The sequence below is a fragment of the Hyperoodon ampullatus genome, assembly GCF_949752795.1.
Source record: "Hyperoodon ampullatus genome assembly, chromosome: 19".
NCBI lineage: Eukaryota > Metazoa > Chordata > Mammalia > Artiodactyla > Ziphiidae > Hyperoodon > Hyperoodon ampullatus.
Window position 1 is genome coordinate 1,809,567 of NC_136932.1, and position 22,172 is coordinate 1,831,738.

The 22,172-nt window shown below is 54.2% G+C and overlaps 2 protein-coding genes across 31 annotated transcripts in view; both read right to left on the reverse strand.

The window, feature by feature from the left end:
• The window catches only part of ABCC3 (ATP binding cassette subfamily C member 3), a 44,116-nt gene extending 30,461 nt beyond the window's left edge, over positions 1 to 13,655 (reverse strand). Inside the window, exons 1-4 of the mRNA XM_079726209.1 lie at positions 13,596 to 13,655; positions 928 to 1,104; positions 439 to 564; positions 95 to 232 (exon numbers count right to left, since the gene is read on the reverse strand). Coding sequence (XP_079582335.1) covers positions 95 to 232; positions 439 to 564; positions 928 to 1,104; positions 13,596 to 13,640 — 486 coding nt within the window. The 5' untranslated portion in view covers positions 13,641 to 13,655. The remainder of the gene's footprint in view (positions 1 to 94; positions 233 to 438; positions 565 to 927; positions 1,105 to 13,595) is intronic.
• A 7,408-nt stretch (positions 13,656 to 21,063) lies between these two features.
• Positions 21,064 to 22,172, reverse strand: part of CACNA1G (calcium voltage-gated channel subunit alpha1 G) — a gene marked incomplete at its 5' end in the record, with an annotated part of 62,674 nt that continues 61,565 nt past the window's right edge. For 27 of the 30 annotated variants that reach the window (XM_079725894.1, XM_079725898.1, XM_079725891.1 and 24 more), the window contains one exon: positions 21,064 to 22,083. In XM_079725894.1, coding sequence (XP_079582020.1) covers positions 21,343 to 22,083 — 741 coding nt within the window. In that variant the 3' untranslated portion in view covers positions 21,064 to 21,342. The remainder of the gene's footprint in view (positions 22,084 to 22,172) is intronic. The other 3 variants (XM_079725902.1, XM_079725899.1, XM_079725900.1) reach the window with 1 other exon arrangement.

Consider the following 22,172-nt stretch of genomic DNA (forward strand, 5'->3'; position numbering starts at 1 on the left):
AGAAGGGAGGAGCCTGGGACCCAGCAGTGACCTTGAGCTCTGGGGACAATCCCTAGACAGCAGTGGACCTGGCAGGTTTCTCTCTTCCGCTTACCTGTGCCAAAGCTGAAAGGATCTTGGAACGGAAGGGGATGATGCCACAGACCACACACAGGAACCAGAAGATGATGAGGACCCCCGAAGACCGAAGCCCCTGCAGCCGCTCATACTGGATCAGCAGGGTGGCCAGCAGCTGTGCAGGGAGGGCAGGGGAGGCTGGGCAGAGCACACACATCTGGACCTGCCTCCATTCCTCCCCATGCCACATGGCCATATGTTTCTGGGGTTACCCACTCCTAAGGTGTCCAGCCTTCTCCTCAGAGCCCATGGCTCCCCCATCACAATCCCACAACCCACTGGAGATCCTCCCCAACCCAGATTCCCTGGTCCCACACTGACCATGGTGACCCCCACCACCAAGGGGGTGACAAAGAAGATGGGGGCAGGGGCCCAGCCGTGGACCAGGCCGTGGAAGGAGTAAAAGAGGTCAATCCAGGAGACACACCACAGCAGGACGCCCAAGGCCTGTGAACAGGGCACACGTTGGGGCCTCCATCCCCAAAGAAAGGGATGGTCCCCACTGGGGAGAAGCCTTTGCTGCTGAAACCAACAGACCTGCCCAGGTTTGCCCCCAAGGGCTGGGCTGGGCACTGGCCAGAAGCTTCTCCAGGGTGGGGAGAGCATTGCTGGAGAACTTGATTGAACTTCCCCAAGCAGAGATTATCTTATTAGGCTGCAGACCCAGCTGGCAGGCTGCCATGGCCCTGAGCACAGGAAGGGTGAGGCTGGGGAGCCCAGACCAGTCACTGAGGGTGGGGAAAGGGACCCATTAAAAGGAGAATCTCCTAGGTCCTGGTCCCACCCGCAGGAGAGCCCTGAGCCCCTGACCGTCTTGAGCCTGGAGAGGCAAGAGAGAACAATGTAGCCTTGTTGGCGGTGCCGCAGGTAGAACAGGTAGCAGGGCAGGGCGGCCCACAGGTAGATGCAGGGGACCCAGGCCAGCACGGAGTTCTGGAAGCAGGGAGTGAAGTCCGGGTTGTCTGTGTGCACGGACAGATTGGAGTCCTGGAGACAAAGAGAAGAATTCAGGGGCAGCCTGTGCAGCACTGGGCTCACGCTCCAGGGAGGGGGCTGGGCCAGAGAGCTGCGCCACGCGCTCTGGGGGTCAGAAGGTGTGTGAATATGAAAGTCTAAGGGTGCAAACCAGCAGGCATTGCCCCGAGTGTGAGCTCTTCCAGGAGGCTGAGGGCTCCATTTCCTCGTATTTTCTCTCTGTCTCTCTAATTGATGTTTAATTTAAGCACAAGAAACTGCACCCATTTGAAGTGCACCATCCAATGAGTGACAGTTGTACACACCTGCAAAACTGCTACCACAATAAAGATATAGAATAATCCACCATTCCACGAGTTCCTTTGTGCCCCTCTGCAGTCCATCCCTCCCAGGCAAACGCTGATCTGCTTTCTGTCGTTCTAGATTTCCGCTCTTTTATTTTAAATTAATTTTTAATTTTAGCAAAGCAATATATGCACATGGTTGAAGAGCCCACTTTCTCTCTCAGGCTCTCCCAGGGAAGGGATGGAGCCTCTCTGAGCTTTTGTTGCCTCTCCTTTAAAATGGGGGGGGGCCCATCCCTGCCCCACCTACCTCCTCAGTGGGTGTGAGCTCAAAGGAGCAAGGGGATGTGGAGGGAGCTTTGTAAACAAAGCTGGGATGACCAACCACCCAGTTTGCATAGAACTATCCTGGTTCTAGCACTGACAGTCTCGTGTCTTGGGGAACCACTGAGTCCAGACAAGACCGCTTTTTGTCTTTGCACCTAAGAGCTTTTCTGGAAAGAGATGGGGGAACACATTCAAACACATATTTTACTAAGATTGTTTCCCCCAAGGCCACCGATGAACTAATCTTTTTTTCCCTTCTTGTAAAGTATTAGACTGTCTTTACAGAAAGCTCATAAAATATAAACAACTAAAAAAAAAAAAGGGACTTTCCTGGTGGCGCAGTGGTTAAGAATCTGCCTGCCGATGCAGGGGACACAGGTTCGATCCCTGGTCCAGGAAGATCCCACATACTGCGGAGCAACAAAGCCCATGTGCCACAACTACTGAGCCTGCGCTCTAGAGCCCGCGCGCTGCGACTACTGAGCCCATGTGCCGCAACTTCTGAAGCCCGTGTGCCTAGAGCCTGTGCTCTGCAACTAGAAAAGCCACCACAATGAGAAGCCCATGCACCGCAACAAAGAGTAGCCCCTGCTCGCCGCAACCAGAGAAAGCCTGCGCGCAGCTACGAAGACCCAAGGCAGCCAAAAAGAAAACCCAAACCTCACCCACAATCCCATCCACCTAGAGACAACTCTTAACACCAGAAGATAGAACCCTCTACCTTCTAACTGCCAGTTTAAATAATTGTCATTTTTATTTTTGTCAAAGTTATGCACATAATGCACGTAACATGCACATAATTCTAAAGGTACATGAAAAGAAAATGGTACCCTGCGTCATCACTCCCCACCCCCAGTTCCACTTTCCAGGGGTAAGTATGTTCAAACATGCTAACTTGTTCTGGAAGCTACTTCTATGTTTTTTGCTTTTGATATTGTTACATGATCTACCACTATTTGATAATCACTATTTTCTTTTGTTCTGGAAGTTAAAGCTGTACCTCTCTTACATTCTCGCCACTTGAACTTCCTCAGCCTTCCATGTAGAAACATAACAGGCTTTTGTTAAATAAATATTCACAGTTCACACTTTTTCGACTATATAAATATTGTTCACCACGACTGGCTCTAGCCTTTCAATACCTGTGTGACCTTAGGCAAGACGCGTGACCTTCACCTCTCTGGGCCTTAGTTTCTTCAAGGGTAACGCTGAGATGATAACACCTCCCACCAGGCCCCTCCCACCTGGCCCCTCAGCCATCAGCCTAGCCAGGCCCCCACCTCTTCCCGAGCAATTTCCAGGGGGTTCTGGTCTCTTCCCTTCCATGCCCTCCGGGCCCAGATCCCCCCCCACACTCTCCTGCTCTTCCCCTTCCTCCCTGGTCTTTCCTTCTAAGTCTCCTTACTGGTTCCCCTGCTTGGCCTCAGAGTGCCCCGGAGCTCAGTCCTTTCCTCTTCTCCACTTCCTTTTCCTTTGCACTCACCCCCAGGGCAATCTCTTCCAGTCTCACCTACATGCCAATGACTCCCAAGTTTATCTCTCTACCCCACCACTCTCCATATCCCCAACTCTAAATCCAACTGCCAACTGGACATCTCCACTTTACACATCGCCCAAGAGCCTACAAGGCCCCCCACAGCGTCCCTTCCCGCCAACCTGTGACCTCTCTCACCGCCTCTCCTACGTCACTCCAGCCAGTGGCCTCATTGCTGTTCCTGAACATAACAGGGATGTTCCTGCCTCAGGGTCTTTGCACTGGCTGCTCTGTCTGGAACGTTCCTCCCTTAGACATCCTTGAGTCTTTCTTTCTGATTGAGGCCTAGGCTGACCACCCTGTTTAATATTTCACTTGCACCCTACGCCCAGCATTCCCAATCCACTCCCTTAACCTTTCTCTGCTTTTTCTTTTCCCTACACCTACCACCTTCTAACATGCTACATAATTTAGAAATTTATTATGTTTTCTCTCATCCCTTTCTGCTGGCATGTGTGTTTCTTGAAGGAAAGAATCTTATTTCATTTATTGATGTATCCTAAGTACCTAGAGCAGTGCGCGGCACATAGTAGGTGCTCAGCAAAAATTTGCTTAAATAACTTAAACATTTGTTGAATAAATGAATAAACAAAAGGATAATCTTATACCCTGCCTCTAAACCTTCAGTAGCTTCCTACTGACTAGAAGACAAAGTCTAAGCATGGCATTCAAGTCCCACAACTGGCCTTGAACTATCTACCTACCTATCTATCTATCTACGTGAACTAGTAAACTATCTATGTGCCTGAAGTATCCCATCTTAAGAAAATATTTCATGGAGTGGTCTGCACACCCTGCTTCCCTTTCCTCAGCCTACCCTCACTCTTTAATCCCATCTGAGTCAGCCCTCTGCCTCCAAAGCACCTGCCCATGGCTGCAAGATTCCTGCAAGGCAGCGTTGTGCCCCTTGCCTCATGGCCCCAGACCTGCAGGGGCTCCTGCTGCCCCTGGAGCCAAGTCCAAGCACCCCTCCTTGCCTTCCCACCGCTCCTGTCCCCACTGCCAAACTCACTTCACTCTAAATCTGCTCTGAGAGTCTCACTCCCACACCTTCACTCAGCCTGGTCCCTATTTCTTCCACTTGTCAAGATCCCAACAACTACAGGGAAGGGTGGTGGGTCCGGCTTAGGACCCACCTTTCCCATCTTGAGCACCCTTCCTGCTCTGAAGTCAGCACCTAATGATGGAGCCGCCTTCTGGAGTATGTCTTCCACTTGATGACGCTCTGATAAAGGCCTGCTATGAGCCAGGCTGGGGGGATAGGAACAGACCTGTCCCTGCCCCTGGGGAGCATGAGGTCCAGGGACATGCTTCTTTGAGGCATTTCACTCAAACCCCGGAGGGCAGAGGTTGTACTGTGTACATCTTGAATTCTAGAGCCCTGTACTCAGTAGTCACTCAAGCAATGTGAGCTAAGGACAAGAAGACTCTTGCTAAGCACTGGGCACATGGCCCTGGGCTAGGCACTGGGTCACAGAGAGGGGTAACTCTGTAGGCCTGATCAGACTGTACCAGGGGAGGGGAGACAGATGCCCTGGCCCATATTGTTTTCCTCTTTAAAACATTTCTGGGCTTCCCTGGTGGTGCAGTGGTTGAGATTCCGCCTGCCAATGCAGGGGACGCGGGTTTGTGCCCCAGTCCGGGAGGACCCCACATGCCGCGGAGCGGCTGGGCCCGTGAGCCATGGCCGCTGGGCCTGCGTGTCCGGAGCCAGTGCTCCGCAACGGGAGAGGCCACAGCAGTGAGAGGCCTGCGTACCGCAAAAAAAAAAAAAAAAAAAAAAAACATTTCTTAGCCAAGTATAGTATACTTACAGAAAAGTACACACAGCTTAAGTATACACCTCAGTGAATTTTCACACACTGAACACGCCTGTGTAACTAGAACTAGAATCAAGAAACAGGACATTGCCAATCCCCAGAAGCCCCTGTTGTGCCCCCCCACCCCAAGCCACTCCTCATCCCAGGAGAACACTGTTCTGAGTTTCAACAACATGTGATTTTGCCCATGTGGGACCTTCCTATAAAGGAAATCACACATTTCCGGTATCTTTCATGTCTGGCTTCTTCTCTCTTCGCTGCGTTTGGGGGTGTCATCCTTGGCGCTGAGTGTGAGTGTGGATCCTCCCTCCCCATTTCTGCTCATGGTCCATTGTATAAATGGACCCATGCACTTGTCCATTCCACTGTCAAGGGGCAGCTGCACCCTGCTTTAATGCTTGGCAAGCCCGTTAATCCCACCCACTTAGTTGCCATCCAGATAGCTGGCCCGAGGCCACCCCCAACTCTGACCATCTGGTCTTCGGGCCTGGAGTGAACTGCCAACCTCTCTGGGCCCAAGCTGAACTTCACGTGCTACAGAAAGCATTTCTGGGGTACCCCAGCCTCCAGCGGGCTTTTCCTTGCTTTATGTTGTGTGCTCTCAACAGCCAGATAAGTGACTATCAGCTGAGAGTGAGCAACATCCCTTATGTTTCAGTAGCATTTTATTATAGCACTTACGTGGCCATTATTCCAAAAGAAAAGACAACGAACAATATTAGGCAAAAGAAAAAGCAGGCTCCACCTGCTCTGGCAACAGGTCCAAGGACACCTGGCAGTTGGGAGCTGGGACGGACACCCAGGCCTCATGGTCGCGAGTTGGGGGTCCCCCCAACCCCGTGCTGCCTGGACCTGTGAAGACATCCTCTCTCTACAGCAACGTGAACCCTCAGGATAGACACTGGGCCCTACCTTTTTTTTTTTTTTTTTTTTTTGCAGTAGGGGGACCTCTCACTGTTGTGGCCTCTCCCGTTGCGGAGCACTGGCTCCGGACGCACAGGCTCAGGGGCCATGGCTCAGGGGCCCAGCCGCTCCGCGGCATGTGGGATCTTCCCGGACCGGGGCACGAACCCGCGTCCCCTGCATCGGCAGGCGGACTCTCAACCACTGCGCCACCAGGGAAGCCCTGGGCCCTACTCTTACTCCTCTCCTCTCCTGCCCCACACCTGCCAGCTCCCAGCACAGGGCCAGGTATGAGGAACAGCCCAGATTGACCTTGTGAGTCAAGGTCTGTGCCTTGACAGACAAGGGAGAGTGTGTATAGGTCGACGGGAGCCTGAGTTCAAAGGCACAACCAGGAATCACCACTTTCACTGGGTCAGGGTCAGGGCTCTCTGAGGCAGGCAGGGAGTGGTCCTGAGGAGAACCAAACCCTGATGCAGAGGACCCAGTGTGCGCTGCCTTTCTGGAGACTTCATCTCCCTGAACTCTAATGGGAGTAATGACAGCATCCCAGCCAGCTCCCCGCAGCGGGGGAGAATGAACAGCAAAGCACCTTGACTCAAACAGGGCAACACTGGAGGAAGCAGGTGACTGAGCAGAGGCTGCCGGGACCTTGTTTTGGTTTCATAAACAAGTTCCACTGTGGCAACAATCAAGAGGTCTTGGGAGAACCAGATGACTGCTTTGACCCACAGGGAGATCCGGCCTGGGCTCCTTTCCTTCAGATACGCAGGTCCCAGCTGGGCAGAGCTCTCCCCAGGAGACAGTGGGTACCTGTCCTTGCCTGTGTCCTTAGACTATTTACCTCAGACTCCTTGCTAGGACAACGACAGGACACGTCACGCACAACACGTTCAGAACGGAAATCCTGCCCGTCCCCCCTTCTCCAACCTGCCCACCTTGGTGCAGGGCAGTGCCTTCCTTCTCCCAGGCCGGAATCCTCTGAGTCATCCCTGATTCTTCCTCTTTTTTTTTTTTTACATCTTTATTGGAGTCTAATTGCTTTACAATGGTGTGTTAGTTTCTGCTTTATAACAAAGTGAATCAGCTATACATATACATAATGTTCCCATATCTCCTCCCTCTTGCGTCTCCCTCCCTCCCACCCTCCCTATCCCACCCCTGTAGGTGCTCACAAAGTCCCGAGCTGATCTTGATTCTTTCTCTTTCTCACAGCCCACACCCAAGCTTTTAGCAAATCCTGTCCACTCTACCTTCAAATTATTAGGCTGAACGATATGAAAGGGCTATATTGGACTCTTTTTGATCTATAAAAAGGCATCTTCATTTGGATCTCCCTGATACATCCAGGATCCGACTGCTTCTCTCCACCCCACACTCTCACGTGGATTGTGGCGTCGCGCCTTCTCTGGCCTCCCTGCTTCCATGCCTGCCGCTTGCCTAGCAGTCTCCTCCAGCACAGCAGCTGGAGGCAGGTCTTCATGAAACCTAAGCCAGACGTCTTAGTGATGCACCATGTCACTTCCCTGGTTAAAACCTGCCAAGGGCTCCTCATTTCACTCATAGTAAAAGCTGAAGTCTCCAAGGGGGCCTCGGGGCCCTCATTATCTGCTCCCCTGTCTCTCTGCCCTCAGCTTCCCCACTCTCCTCTCTCATCCCACCTGCCTCCTGGCCTCAGTATGGTCCCCAAGTGTCAGGCCTGTGCCTGCCTCAAGGCAGCAGTGCTGTGCCTCGTGCCCTGGTCACCTGCAAGCTTGTGCTCGGACCTCACCTTCTCGTGGAGGTCCACCCTGACCTTCCTAATTAAAACGGGAACTGGAACCCCCATCGTGCTCCTGCATCCCCATCCCTGCTGGCCTGTCCTATTTTCCCCAAAGCCCTTATCACTGTCTAGGATAGTATATAATTGAGTGATTTCTTATGTTTATCGTTTTTCCGTCCTCTCTCACTGGAATATGTGCTCCGTGAGGACGGGTTTGTTCTGCTGACCAGCGTGTTCCCCACTGCCTAGAACAGTTCCTCGCACAGACACAGCACTCCCATGCATTTGTTGAACGAAAGAAAGAAAGAATGAGTGAACAAATAAATGAAAGTCACCCTCCAAAGCCCACTTCTGCAGCTGAATGCCCAGGAACTCAGGATGCTCTCTCTTTGACACCAAGGCACGTGAGGGGCTCTCTGACCCAAACAAAGCTAACTGTAGATGACACGGTTGGTGGAGGTCACTTCCTGGACCCCATGATACTCCCTGCAATCCCACAGAACCCGATGGGTGACCCCTTCTCAAACCACTGGCCCCAATTCCCATTCCGAAGAACACCAGTTGGGCTGGGGGCTGAGCCCACGGCCCCTCCCCCACTGCCACCCACACAGTTTCCATGGCAACAACAGCTACCTTAATAACGTGATTAAACAGCTGGATGGGGCTGATAAGGTCTGGCACCCAGGCTGAAATCCCTGCAGACCCCAGCAGGGGGCAGGGGGCAGTAAGGACCCCAGGGCTCTGTGTCCCAGCTGGGCCACAGGGCCTTCTCAGCCCCTGGGGCCCCAGGCTTGTTGATAGCCTCTGTCACGAGAAGAGTAATGACTTCCTTAATCCTGTGGGGCGGGGAGAAGGGATCAACTGACAAGTTCATTTATCTCAGCAGAAATGGAGGTGCAGAAAGGGCAGGGGCCTGTTCACATGAGCTGTGGCTGAAACCACGGCTTTTGGAAGGGCCTGGGGGTGGGGGTGGGGGCAAAAGCCTGGCTCACAGCCTGGCCTGCGCGTCTGCTTCTGAAAGGGGCCTTGCCAGCCAGCAACAGCTTTGCTCATTTGAGCACCACTGTGTTCCAAGATTATTATTTAATGTTCACACCAGCTGAGACTCGTGGCTGGAAAGTGACCGGCTCCAGTTCACCTGGGCTGACGCCAGGACTTGAACCCAGGCCGTGTAGCTCCAGAGTCCCAGTCCCCGTTAGGGCTCCAACATGACAGCCCACCTTGGGGAGAGAACACATGTGTCCAGATCACCTGAAACATTAAAAATCTTTCGGCCATACAGCCTGCCCTCAAATCACCTCTTTGCTGCAGTTCTTTTCATAGAGCTCAGGGGAAGGGTTGCCATCACGGGGTAACAGACTAGCTGGTGTTCTGGGAGCCACTGGACTAGAAACCTGAGTATCCAGTTAGAAGGAGAAATCCAAGCCAGGGTTAGACCCCTGTTAGCACCCACCCCCAGCCCAGCACCACCACCTGGCCCCAGCACTGGAAACAGGAACAGCTCCAGGTGGGGGAGGGCAGGGGCCCCGTCACACAGCAGTGGCACAGCCAAGTCTCACCCCCTCTCTCTCAGGATCCTGCTGCACCTGTTGCCCCTGGGACAGCCACACCAGGGAGGGGTGGACACAACGCAGGTGCTTTGATCCTGCCTCCTGGGCGGGTCAGCTGGCAGGCCCCGCTGGGATCTCCCTCCTTGGCTGGCCCCACGCTCCAAGACCATTTCCTGGTCAGGGGACCAGCAGGCGGGCTTGGCAAACTGCCCTCCCAAATGCCACTTCCTTGACTCACTTCCTTTCCTAAGTCTCCAGCCCTCCAGACCAGGTCCAGCACAGTCGGGGAGCAGCAGGGCTTGGGAGAAGCCAGCCTGGGGCCACAAGGGACAAAATCTTTCTTCCAGAAGCCAGAAGCTCAGGGGCTCAAAGTGGTCTAGCACCAGCTTTGTTGCCCCAGATGGTAAGGAGAGAAGGGATTCTAGTGGTCCTGGCCTGGCAGGGAGGACTGGGTCCCTGGTGGGGGTGGGGTTTGGTGTCCAGTAGGCTGAGGGGTGTCTGCCTCCTACCCACCGGCCTAGCCTCAGGGGCCCTGCCTCTGCCAGTTTTTTGGTTAGGACCTTTGGATTTCTAAGCCGCATCAGCCTCCCAGGAACTTCCTGGAGCCGTTAGATGAAAGCTAATTCTGCAAACAGGTCAAGACCTCCTGAGGGCAAACAGCCCCAAGCCCTTCCTCTGTGAACTCTCCTCACCACCGGTGCTGCCCAACTCCACTGATCAGAACGGAGTAATCCTCCAGGCAGGGGGCAATGAGGTGCAGCAAAGGGACACTTCCACCTTCTTTGTTCTAGAGGCATCTCTGGCTTGAAGATGGCTGGGCTGTTTGATCACAGTTCATTCTCTTGCAATTTATTTCCCATGAAACTCCCAAGCATGATCAGAGATGTTGGTAATCCACCCCAAAGTGGGTAGAGGTAAGAGAGAGAGTCAAAGAAAGGATGAGTCACTCACTCAGTACACAGCGCATGTCCGTGGGTCCCCTGGGGCTCCCGCTCTCACATTTAGCTGGGGCTAAGGTGGATGGATTTAGTCACAAATTCCCCAGCAAACAGCTGAAATGGGAGCCCATGGCCCAACAGCCATGCCAGCCCCTTTCTTGTAGGTCTTCCCAAACCTAACACCTCCTTCTAACCTCATATCTTTTTCTCTTTATTCCTCTTTATTCCTCTTCCCAGGAATATCATGACCTGTCACCAACAGAGAGTTTTAAGTTCTCAAATCATTTCACATTCCCTATCTTATTTGATCTCCACAACTGTCTTGTGAGGTAGTTAGGAGATGGGTTATTTCCCCCATTTCACAGGTGGAAAAACTGAGGCTGTGAAGATGAGCTAGCAAAAAAGACTTGGTAGGGACTTCCCTCGTGGCGCAGTGGTTAAGAATCCACCTGCCAATGCAGGGGACACAGGTTCGAGCCCTGGTCCAGGAAGATCCCACATGCCACAGAGCAACTAAGCCCGTGTGCCACAACTACCGAGCCCATGCATCACAACTACTGAGCCTGCACTCTAGAGCCCATGAGCCACAACTACTGTAGCCCGTGCGCCTAGAGCCTGTGTTCCACAACAAGAGAAGACACCGCAATGAGAAGCCTGTGCACCGCAATGAAGAGTAGCCCCCGCTCGCCTCAACTAGAGAAAGCCCATGCACAGCAACGCAGCCAAAAATAAATAAATTTAAAAAAAAAAAAAGGGCTTCCCTGGTGGCGCAGTGGTTGAGAGTCCGCCTGCCGATGCAGGGGACACGGGTTCGTGCCCCGGTCCGGGAAGATCCCACATGCCGCGGAGCGGCTGGGCCCGTGAGCCATGGCCGCTGAGCCTGCGTGTCCGCGGCCTGTGTTCCGCAACGGGAGAGGCCACAACAGTGAGAGGCCCGCGTACCACAAAAAAAAAAAAAAAAAAAAAAAAAGGCTTGGTAGAGTAAATGAGGGGCCCAGAGGGGCCTGAATCATGTCCCCCTCCCCCACCTTTTCACCCTTGGCTCAGGTATCTCCTGGCTTCCCTGAACTACTTCCAACAAGGTGGGTCACCCACAGGCCCCTAAGATAAAAGGTTCAGGGACAAGTATACCTGAATAATATACAATGAAAATGAGATGCAAACTAGCACAGCACCAATGAGTAGCCCTGAACTCCAGGCCTTTGGGGTAACTGAGTTAGAGCTAAAGTTATAGCTCCAGCCTCTGGGCTTCAGACCCTGCCTCCCTTGTCTCAACTCTGCAAACCCTCAGAGGATGAGCTGGGGACCTTCCTGGTTTCTTCCCACTCCACCTCCAGTCACCAGCCACACTGGGTACAGCCTGGAACAGCTTTCAGGAGCCAAGAAGATAATGTGGAAGATGGAAGGTGTTTAGACGTTGAGGTCGGGAAGAGGAGTGGTCAGTTCCCTTGTCATTTGAGGTATCCACGTAGAGACCTCAAGGGAGTCATTCCTTGGACCTAACATAGCTGAGCCTCCCATGGACCCTGAGGTTCTCAGAGAAGGTACACACAGCTCATGAGCAACTGGAAGTTCAGGCTCCGGGAGTCCAGAAGCCCAAATGTTCACGGTCAGGCACTGGCAGAGTTGGAGCCACACCTCAGGGTCCTGTTTCCCAGTCCAGCACTCCGTAGCTGATTGTCATGTGACCTTGACAAGTCCATTCCTTCAGTTTCCCCAGATCTGTAATGCGGGGCAGGGGCAGGGCCAGCTGCTCCAAGCCCCCAGGCTCTGACACTTGATTCCACAGTATCACGGAAGGGTAGAGCCACAGGATCTCTAAGCTGAGAACGGGGGGCAGTCCTGAGTTCCCCAACTCCTGGTCCCCTGAAGCCTGTCCCTGGACAGGCCTAAGCTCTCAGGGTTAACTGTCCACCCAGGAACAGGGGGCCCTTGCACTTGAGGCTTGGGCACATCTGCCCCCTTAATTTACAAGTCCTGCGCCTGGCCACCTCGGACACCGTGACCATGCTGTAGCCACATCAGCCAGGCTCAAGTGGCAGTGAGAGGAAGTCTACTCTTGAGCCAAAGGGGCAAACTCTGGACGCTGGCAACACGTGACCAGGCCAGGCTGGATGACAGACAGGGTTCCTGGGGCAACAAGGGCAGCCGCAGAGAAGTTGTACCACCTCTGATTAAACATTTAGTGACCCAGAGAACAAAAGAGGTCTCCAAAGATACTTTTTACAGGTATTCCATTGCCCCACGTTTCAAAAATCCATGTAACCCCCCTCAGTCCAGCCCAAACACAGCCCAAGAGTGGGGTTCCTGGCTGTATACACACACTTATGTACACACATGCACACACACCCACACAAGCACCCACTCATGGGTAACACACACTGGGCACACACAACACCAAGCACATACGTACAAATACTTGAAATGGCAAAAAGATTTAGAGATTGGGATTCTGAGGCCCTGGATTTGAGACCAGCCTATGCTGGGCAGCCCCCGGATGATCACCGACAAGCCCCTTGAATCTGAGCTCATCTGTAAAATGGAGACGCACCACCACTTGCCTCCCAGAGCTGCAGTGATGACCAAGGGAGCTGCTGTGAGTAGATTTTGAAAGCTGTAAGAAATCTCTTGCGCTGTCTACGTGGACTGCACTCAACTATGCTGGGGGTCTGGAGTCAGCAGCCTGAAAAGCAGCCTGATGTCTTAGAAAGGGATTTGGCGAGTGAGTGAAAAGCCCTGCTTTTCTATCCCAGCTCTGCGTTTCTCTAACTGGTTGACTTTGAGCAAGTCTCTAGGCCTCCCCTTCCCCATCTGTAAAAGGAGAGGGTGGGACCAGGAAATCCTGCTATCCTATACCTGTAAGGGCCTGCCTCTCCCTCCTGAGGCCGGTGCAGTGAGGATCACCTCCTCTCTGGTGGCTCTTGCCCAGAGGAGAGAAGGAGCCTTTCCCAAGAAGGCAGGAACCGTTTAAGAAGGGGGAAGCCCAGTGGAGCCAGGCTCCCAAAGCACCTGGTTGGCCGGCTGTGGGAGTGGGCATCCAAGTCCTAGTCTATGGGGCAGGCGCCGAAGGGTCATCAGGATCTAGTAATGGGGAAATGCCACTTCTGCACCCTGCGGTCAGCCCCAGAGAGGGACTGCGGTGAGGTGGCAAGTGTGGGCACTTTCTGAATTCAGGGTGCCACCCACCGAGCCCCCCAGGAGCCTAGTACTTGGCTTTCCCAGGCTCTCCCATGTGGCTGGGGAGGACAGGGCAGGTCCTGAAGGCCACTAGGGACCTGGCTCTGGGCAGCACCACCAGGCCCCCTCCTGGCATCACATCGCCCCCTCCCCGGGGCTGTCTAAGGGCTCGCCGGTGCGCGCCCTCAGTCCCGGGACACCTCCTTACCCAGAACTTGGAGCCGAGCTCCCCGGAGCCGCACAGAGCGTCCATGGGGCCGGAGCTCGGCTGCGAGGACAGCGAGCACGGTCTCTACCAGCCCGGGACAGACCGAGCACCCGCCCAGAGCCGCCTCCAGCCCCGCGCTCCGCCCCGGCCCGCCCCTCCAAGCCCTTCCCCCAGGCCCTTTGGGTCGAATTGAGACAGCGCCTCTAAGAAACTGCGGCTCCCGGAGGGATTTTGGGACAGTGGCGGCGGGCCATTGACACAGTGACAAGCCCTTCGGGTGGCCACTGGGCAACGCTGGAGAGATGCCCCAGAAGGATGAGGCTGATAGGGCTGGAGCAAGGTCTGTTTCCAAGGGACACACACCCCTTCCCACCGCGCACGACTCTGCGGGGAGTGGGGGGGTGGCCCCCAGGAGTCAAGGGACATGAAAATGGACTTAGCAAGACTCCCTCCGTGAATAAATCCTTGTCACGTTCATCTCTGAATGTCAGTCTGCTTGTCTGTGAAATGGGAAGAGCTGTGTGCCCAGACAATCCAGAGGCTACCTCTGCCCCACAAGTTGTCCAGGAACTGGCAGACACCAACACAGAAAGTGCACGTGTGTGTGTGTGTGTGTGTGTGTGTGTGTGTGTGTGTGTACACCTAAGGAGAGAGGGATGGAGGGAGTCCCAGCATCATCCAGATGGTGGCTCCCATGATTCTCTGCAGTTGCTGCCTGCCTGGGGCTCCGTCCCTCCCTGATTTGCACCTGCTGCTTCAGCACCCCTCTCTGCCTCCACTTTCCTATCTGTAAAACAAGGATAATCAGAGTACCTATGTCACAGGGTTACTCTGAGGATTAAATGGGAAAGGCATGTAAAGCATCAAGCATATCTCCTGGCACATTTACTAGGCATCCACCTTGTGTTAGTTTCCTCCACTTCAGCCTGGTAAGGGTGGGAGATGGGCAGGTAAGACCCCAGCACATTCCTCCTGAGACTGATTCTCCACATTCCGCATCAGAAATACGGCTTTGGGGTCAATGGCCTCCTTCTCCTGCTTGCCACAGCTTGGCCATGCTGGGACCGCTACCTCCCTCCCTCCATTTTCCACTCCCCCAGTCATCCTCTCTTCCCTAATGGGATCCCAGAAGCCAATTCACCACCCCTCTTGGGGTTGAGAAGGAATCCCCCGTTCCCCCAGCACCTCTTCCCCTGGCCCATCTCTCCTCTGCCCTTGCCTCCCACCTTGTTCTTGTCTGTAGGGTCTGCCCAGGTGATCCCTTCCCTGCCCTTGTCCTTAAAACAATGCGATTTCCTGCTTGGCTGCTCAGCAGCAGGTGTGGGTGGGTGCCAGTAAGATAGCACAGAAGCATCAGCCATCTCCTATCCCTCTGGGCAGGCAGGAAGTCACGAGAAGGAAGTCTCTTCAGCCATGGGCTATCAGAACAGAGATCTGAGTCCGGCATGAGGTGGGGGTGGGAGCAGGGTGGACAAGGCTCTCCCTTCCCCAGGCAGTGGACTGGGGGCTTCTCCCCCACCCCTGGGCAAGTCCTCTCAGCCCTTTGTCTGCCCCCCTGCCCTGCACTCACCCAGTCTCCCAGCCCCCTCCGTCTCTGAGCCAGACTCTGTAGAGCTTTCACACTCTTGTAGCAGTGTATCTTGGGTTATATTTAGTTGTGAAGAATCTGTCTTCTCTGCCAGTCTGTGAAGTTCCTGAGGGCAGAGATTGACTGAGTCACCTCCAACGCCCCTCCACACTCTGGGCAGAACCTTTAGTATACTGTGTGACAAGCCCCTTGTTGTCCCTGGGACTCATTTTCTTGAGCAACTTGGACAAGATGCCATCTAAGGTCTCTTCCCGCCCTGCTGATCTAGGCTTCTATGGGGAGCAGCTGGGAATCCTCCACTAACCCTTCCTCGCTCGAGTCTGGGGCTGGGACGCTTGGGTCCTGTCTTCAGCATTGTGGCTGCAGCACCATCCTCTGTGGCCCCAGCCTTCTCACCTTGCTACTGGAGAGCCATTCCCAAGCCTGCGACATTGGGTGGAAACCTCCGAGATCGTGGTGGGCGACCTGGCAAGCCTCGCCTCCTCCCGTCTCGTCTCTCTTGAGGCACTCAGTGGGAGTTTGCCCTTCCCGGCCCCTCGCGGGAAGCGGCCCCTCTCACACAGCCACTGAATAACAACTACAATATTCCTAGGACATTATGGTTTTGGTCGTTCTCACCAGAGCAAGAGAAGTGAGGCCCTGGGTTGTCTTATCCTGGCAGAGGCAGATGAGCTCCATGTCTTCTGGAGGCTGGGCTATTTCCATGCATCCTCTGGGCAGGATGCATTTCCTGTATCCTTAGCTGTTGCACTCACGCCCCGCCCCTCTCAAGACTGCTTGGCTAGTCTCCTCCCTTTGCCCCACCTCCCTTTCTGCACCTGACAAACTCGACTCATCTTGAAGATTTTACTCAAACCCCCCTCCCCCAAGCCTTCCTTGAACCTCCCCCACCCAAATTCTGGGCTGGGGGCCCTTCCTCTGCACAGCCCTCCCTCCCTCCCTGTACGCTGTCACTGATGGTCTTGCTTATCTCCCCCAAAAGACTGCGAACATCTTAAGGATAGGGACCATCTTAAGGATAATCTTGTTTATCACCCAGGACAGTGCCTGGCAAAGCTGGTCTGTAGGAAAGGTTTGTTGACTGACTAAACAAGCATCCTGTGTCCTTAGAAGAGGTCATAAGTAGCAAGGCCACTGTAGCATTAGGTACAGTCCCGGCAGTGGGCACTGTCCACTCTGCTTTTGAGTTTTCAGAACAAAGATGTTTCCAGCTTGAGGCTCCTGAGAGGAGCCGTAAAGACCTGTGGGTTGGCGGGCAGCTGACATCCCCCAGCTTTTATGGCCCCAGCCCCATCCTCTCTCCTCAAATGACTGCAGCTCCAGGCAGGAGGCACACAGACTGTGCTGCGTCTCCTCTGCCAGTGAGCATCCCAGGGGAACTCAGCATCGGGAGTTTCCTGGCAGAAAGACGGAAAGATAAGATAATTGCAAGGTACAGTTTCGAGCAGGAATGACCGCAGAGAGAAGCAAGCAGAGCAAGTGGGGGTCAGGGAGACCCAGGGACAGGAAATGCTGCAAATGGGGAGAGTCAGGTGGGAACGGACAGGACAGGGGGAAGGGTGTGGAACAGTGAAGGCTGCTAGTTCTCCCCTCCACTCACCTCCTGGTTCCTTTTTCCCCATGGCTCCTGGAAGGTCTGGAGCACGCCCAAAGCAGCCTCCAGCTCTCAAACTCCAGCTCTCGCCTCATGCCGTGGGGCGGGGCCTCTTTCCTCCAGACCCTAGCCTGGTGGGGCCTACATTGGCCCCACCTGTGGCCTCTGCAAGGCTGCCCGCTGCCCCCCATCTGCGCTTTGATCTGATTTGGCAGGTGTGTGAGCACTGGCTGCTGTGCCTGCTTCAGGAGTTTTCAAAGCAAGAAGAATTAATTAGCTCCGTGGGCCACGGTCAGCATCTCCCACACCTGGACCAGTGCTAAGACACAGAATTCTGAAGTTCTTAGCAGAATTCCCTCATCGATGCTCGCTGGAGCAATCACCTCCTTGGCCTGTCTTGTGTCCTCAGAGCAGGGTGCCAGCCCACAACTAAATTCGCTTTTGAGAGTTAATTCCTCTCCTGGCAACCACTGTCCTGGATTAGTCCTGGATCCACTGGCTGTGGGCTGGGATCACTGGGCACCCTGGGCTCAGCACTCCAATGGCCTGGATTCCCCACACACAGGTGAGTCCTTCACTGGGCTCTGCAAGCCTGTTTCCTTCTATGGGGGCAGCACACAGCACCTGTCTGCAGAAGGTGTCCATCAGTGTTGGTGTCCTCTCCCTGGCTAGGTCCCTCTACAGAAGGGGCACCAGGGTGGCACCAGGTGAAGGTGCCTTGTTGCTGCCACCTGGTGTTTGATGCCCTCAATGCACTGCTGTTGCCAGCCCTCCACCCACCTCCCACCCGCCCCCACCCCGCCACAGGACAGGTGAGAGGAGGCCATGGGGCACTGGGCTGTGATGGGTGGAGATTAGGGGCGACGATGGAGGCGGAAATGTTTGAAAAGTGAGAGAGGCCTGGGTGGGGCAGGCGAGAGGACAGAAAGAAACAAGGGAGGGGGTGGGAGGAGGAGGAGGACAGCAGGTGCTTTGAGGTTCAAGGGCAGCATTTTGCCAGGGAAAGATGGTGCCTGGGAAACTTGGTAATTGCAGAGTCAGACTTGGCCAGCTCTTGGTTAAGCACCTGGAGCTGAGAGACACCTTCTTTTGTGGTCAAGCCTCTCTCCACACAATATGGGCTCCTCTAAGCCTCTGAGGCCACCCAACTGGGAGCTCAGGAGTACATTTCCATGAACACAAATGTGACTGCTTTGGAAAAGTCCTCCTTGGCAAGTCATTTTGTGATCAGGGCTCCTAACACCACGTCCCATTCCTTCCACAATGGAAAAGAGGCTGGGCTAGTGTGAAGCCAATTGTCTGGAGGTTGGCCAGGTCAAGTTTCAAAGCTCAGCTCCCTGGTGGTCCAGTGGTTAAGACTCTGAGCTCCCAATGCAGGGGACCCGGGTTCGATCCCTGGTCAGGGAACTAGATCCCACATGCATGCCACAACTAAGAGTTCACATGCACAACTAAGGAGCCCGGGAGCCACAACTAAGGAGCTGGCCTGCCACAACTAAGACCCAGTGCAACCAAATAAAAATAAATAAATAAATACCAAAAAAAAAAAAAAAAAAAGCTCAGCTTCACCATTTCCTGGCTGTGTGATCTTGGGCAAAGTCACTTAACCTTTCTGAACCCCTTGCATCCTGGGAAAATGATAGCAATGGTACTTCCCTTGCTAGGGTATTGTGAGAAATAAGTGAGATACTGCAGAGGAGCCTCAGATTTGTTTTTAGCACCAGCTCTGCTTGCTCCGCTTCCTAGTCCCCCCGCCCCCAGATAGACCTTTTCCTGGAGTCTTGAGGTGGAGGAAGCAGAAACAGCCGAGCCCGAGGTGGGGGCCTGCAGCTGTTAGCACAGTTCCCTCTGAACCCACAAGGAGGAGGCTGAGAGCAGAAGCGCCAGCGTAGAGGTTCTTACCTCCAAAACTCCCCACATCCCTGAAGCTCCTGGCCAGTTCCAACCCTATCCTGGAGGCCCTAATCCAAGACCTGCTGCCTCCACCCCAGCCTCCTTCAGACTGATTCCTCCACTCCCCACCTCTGATGTATCCTAGAGCGGAATCAAATAACCATCCAGACAAGCATCATGAGCTTAGCATCCTTGTTATTATTACTACTGTTAATAAGATTATTATTTCCACTTCAAAACCCTTTTAATGAGACGCAACAGCTTCCATCACTGATAAAGATTTTACATTTTTGGTGGAGAGGCTGCAATTCTCTCCCCTCAAATATCCAAATATTCACTCCTCTGAGGAGTCCTCAGGGCAGAGGGTGGTTGGGAAGCCTGGGGTTGAGGGGCGGGGGTAGCAGCCCAGTTCTCTGGCTTCATCTTGACCCAGAATCCTCTAACCATTAGCAGAAAAAAAGACCCCAGGGCATCCTCCCCAAATTTCCTACCCTCATTAAGGAACAGACAGCTACAGAATGCTACCAAAATATAAAAGCTGAATCTGCAGACCCAGGTGACAAAACTCTAGGAATTTTGTGTAGATTTGCTTTTCTTTCTTTCTTTTTTTTTTTTTTTTAAAAGAAGGCAGTTCCTACATGCACCCTCCTCTCCTCACCCAAGGAGGCCAGAGGAAAAACTTTCACGCCATTTCACACCCTAAGAGGGTAAATCCAGGTGTTTGCTTCAGGGAGCAGTATCATCTCCGTCCAAAAGAGCAATTAGAAAAACTTTCACCAGCTTAGAAAATACTGGGTTGGACAAAATTTCCAGGTCCAGCCATCCAGCAGCCTCCCCCAACTTCCCCAGGATCCCAGGTTCAGATGGGGGATGTGGGTGAGGGCTTCCAAGCCCAAGCTGCCTTTGAGGTTTCACGTGTCCTGGCGTTTGCAGGTGCTGGGTGTAAGGGGGTAAGGGTGTTCTGGGGGGTGGGGTTGGATGTTTGGGGGTAGCTTGCAGGGACAGACTGGATGAGTCTGTGGTTGGTGCCCTTGGCACCAGGGTTTCAGACAAAAGAATATTGCCCATGGTAGCCCCAGAAAGGAGGTTCTGGGCTGTGCCGCTGGCCCCTCCTCCTCTCCCCCTCCTCCCCTCTGCCTGCCTGGCTGCCTTCACCCCCTCCCTCCTCTGGGAGCTCCCACTGGGCAGGCAGCAGCAGGCCCTGTAAACTCCTTGATGGTGCTCATTCATCACCCTCCAGGGGGCCAGCTCCCCACTCCAGTAGCCTGGCTGCCCCACCCTATCAACTCCACTGGGAGGTCCTGGCCTTGGCCCCCTCCATCTCGCAGGGAGCAGCTCGTTGTTTATATAGCTTAATCCCTTTGCCAGCCTCCATGAGGCAGTGCCCACAGTGCCAGTACCGGTCAGTGCCCACCCCCCCTCTGCAGGTCTCCCGGGCTGAAGCCTGAGGAAGGGAAACCCAGGAGCATTTGCCTCCTTCCCTGCCACCTCACAAAACCCCATTGCAGCAGCTGACGCGCCTCCCCCAGCCTCAGTTGGCCCCATTAACCAAAGCAGCTTCATTATACCAATTTCCAGCTTTCACCATGGCGCTGATAGCTGTCAACAGAAATAAGAGTTAATCTGGAATCACTCACATTCACAGAGCTGCCTGGCTAAGAGGAAGAGATAAACCTTTGATAGAAGCAGGAGTACATCCAGCCTGCCACCAGCAGAGGGGCTTCTCTCCTCCCTTACCCCTGGGAGGCCAGGCTGCAAGATTGCAGCCCTCTGGGGAGAGGCATGGAGCATCTCTCTCTCTCTGGCGCGCGCGCGCGCGCGCACACACACACACACACACACACACACACACACACACACGCACACAGAGGCAGCTCTGACCCTTCCCTCCCCACCACCCACTCCGCATCTCCAGGAATCTCTCTCCAGTGCCATCTGGAAATGCCTAACTCCGTCCCTTTTGCTTTGACTCTGGACCGTGATTAACTTTTTATTTTGGAAAATTACTTTATTGTAGATATAGATATAGATATGTATGTATGTATATATAAAAAGGTTCCATTTCATTTGTAAAATCTTATTTTTTTCTTTTTTTCTCCTAGAGAAAATGATGACGAGGCTAAAGGAAAAAAATAAGTTACATTACAGTTTCCAAAATGGTTCTCGCTCTCCACTGAAGATGGGCCCCCATCAGGGCTGTAATGCACTCTCGGTCCCAGCTTGTGCTTTGCAAGAAGAGGGAATATAACTAGATTAGTTATTTTAGGTTAAAATAGCCAAGAGACAGACGCCTTCGCCTCAAAAATATTCTGAGACACATAAAAGCAGGAGGAAACAAGTCTCTTCAGTCACAAAATGTCGTACATCCCGCAAATACTAGATTCAATTAATTTAATAAAATAGAATATACATAGAGATTCTGCACAAACGTATTGCTTTCTCCCAACAGCTCTTGGTGTCGGGAACCTCAGCTCCGCTGGGCCTCTCTCTCTCAGCCTGGAGCAGGGCGGCCACGGCTGCTGCTTTTAACTCTGGAAATTCCGCTCGCCGGTGCCCAGTGCCACTGAGGCGAGGAGGGTGTCCATATGGAACTTTGCAGGAATATAGCCCAGGAGGAGGAGCTAGGATTTGGCACCCAGTGGAGAAAGGTGAGTGGGAGAGGAGGGCAGGACTCAGGGGTCCAGGTCTGCTGGGTCAGAGGATAAACCAGAGAGACTCAGCACGTCTTTCTTTGGGGAGGGCGAGGCAGCCATGCTGTCGGGAGGGCCGGAGGCCGAGGGATCCTTGGAGTCGCTGGATGGAGCCCTCCGGCGGAGGCAGACGCCAGGGCTGGGTGGGGGCCGAGGGCCCTGGCTCTGGCTCTCTGGGGGTTCTATGGAGATACTGGGCGGACTGAGTTTCTTCTTGGGCCGGCTCCCAGGTCCCCCAAGAGGTTGACCCCTGAGGCTAGAGGGGCCAGGGCCCAGGCGGGGTTGGGAGCCACTGTCCAGGCAGCTGACGGCGATGGAGTGCCTCCTCTGTTCATCCAGCCAGGACGCAGGCCGGCGCGGGCAGCTGCGGGCCTCCACGCTGTAGCACTTCTTCAGGTCCCGTGGGGAAGGGGCTTCCTCCTGGCTGCCCAAAGGCAGGAGTTCTCCTGAAATCCAGCTCAGCTCCGTGTCCAGCTCGAAGCTGCTTCTCATCTCTGATGGGCCCTTGCTCCACGTGGGTTCTGGGCCCAGGCAGGGGGCTGACGGGGGCATGGGCTTCGAGGTCTTGCTCTGGCTGTGGGGATGCTGCTGCGCCCGGGTGCTGGAGCGGGCCCGGAAGGAGGAGGCCCCGGCCGGCAGCGGGGGGGCCGCGCTCACCTCTGACAGCGGGTCGTCCCTGCCGTCCAGGCCCTGAACGTCCAGGGAGTCCGTCCTTATTGCTGCCTGTATGGGGTGGGGCAAGGGCTCAGCCCAGGGGCTTCCTCTCCCCTGTGAACTGTCCCACCTGGCGGGTCAGAGAGCCCCTCCTCCCC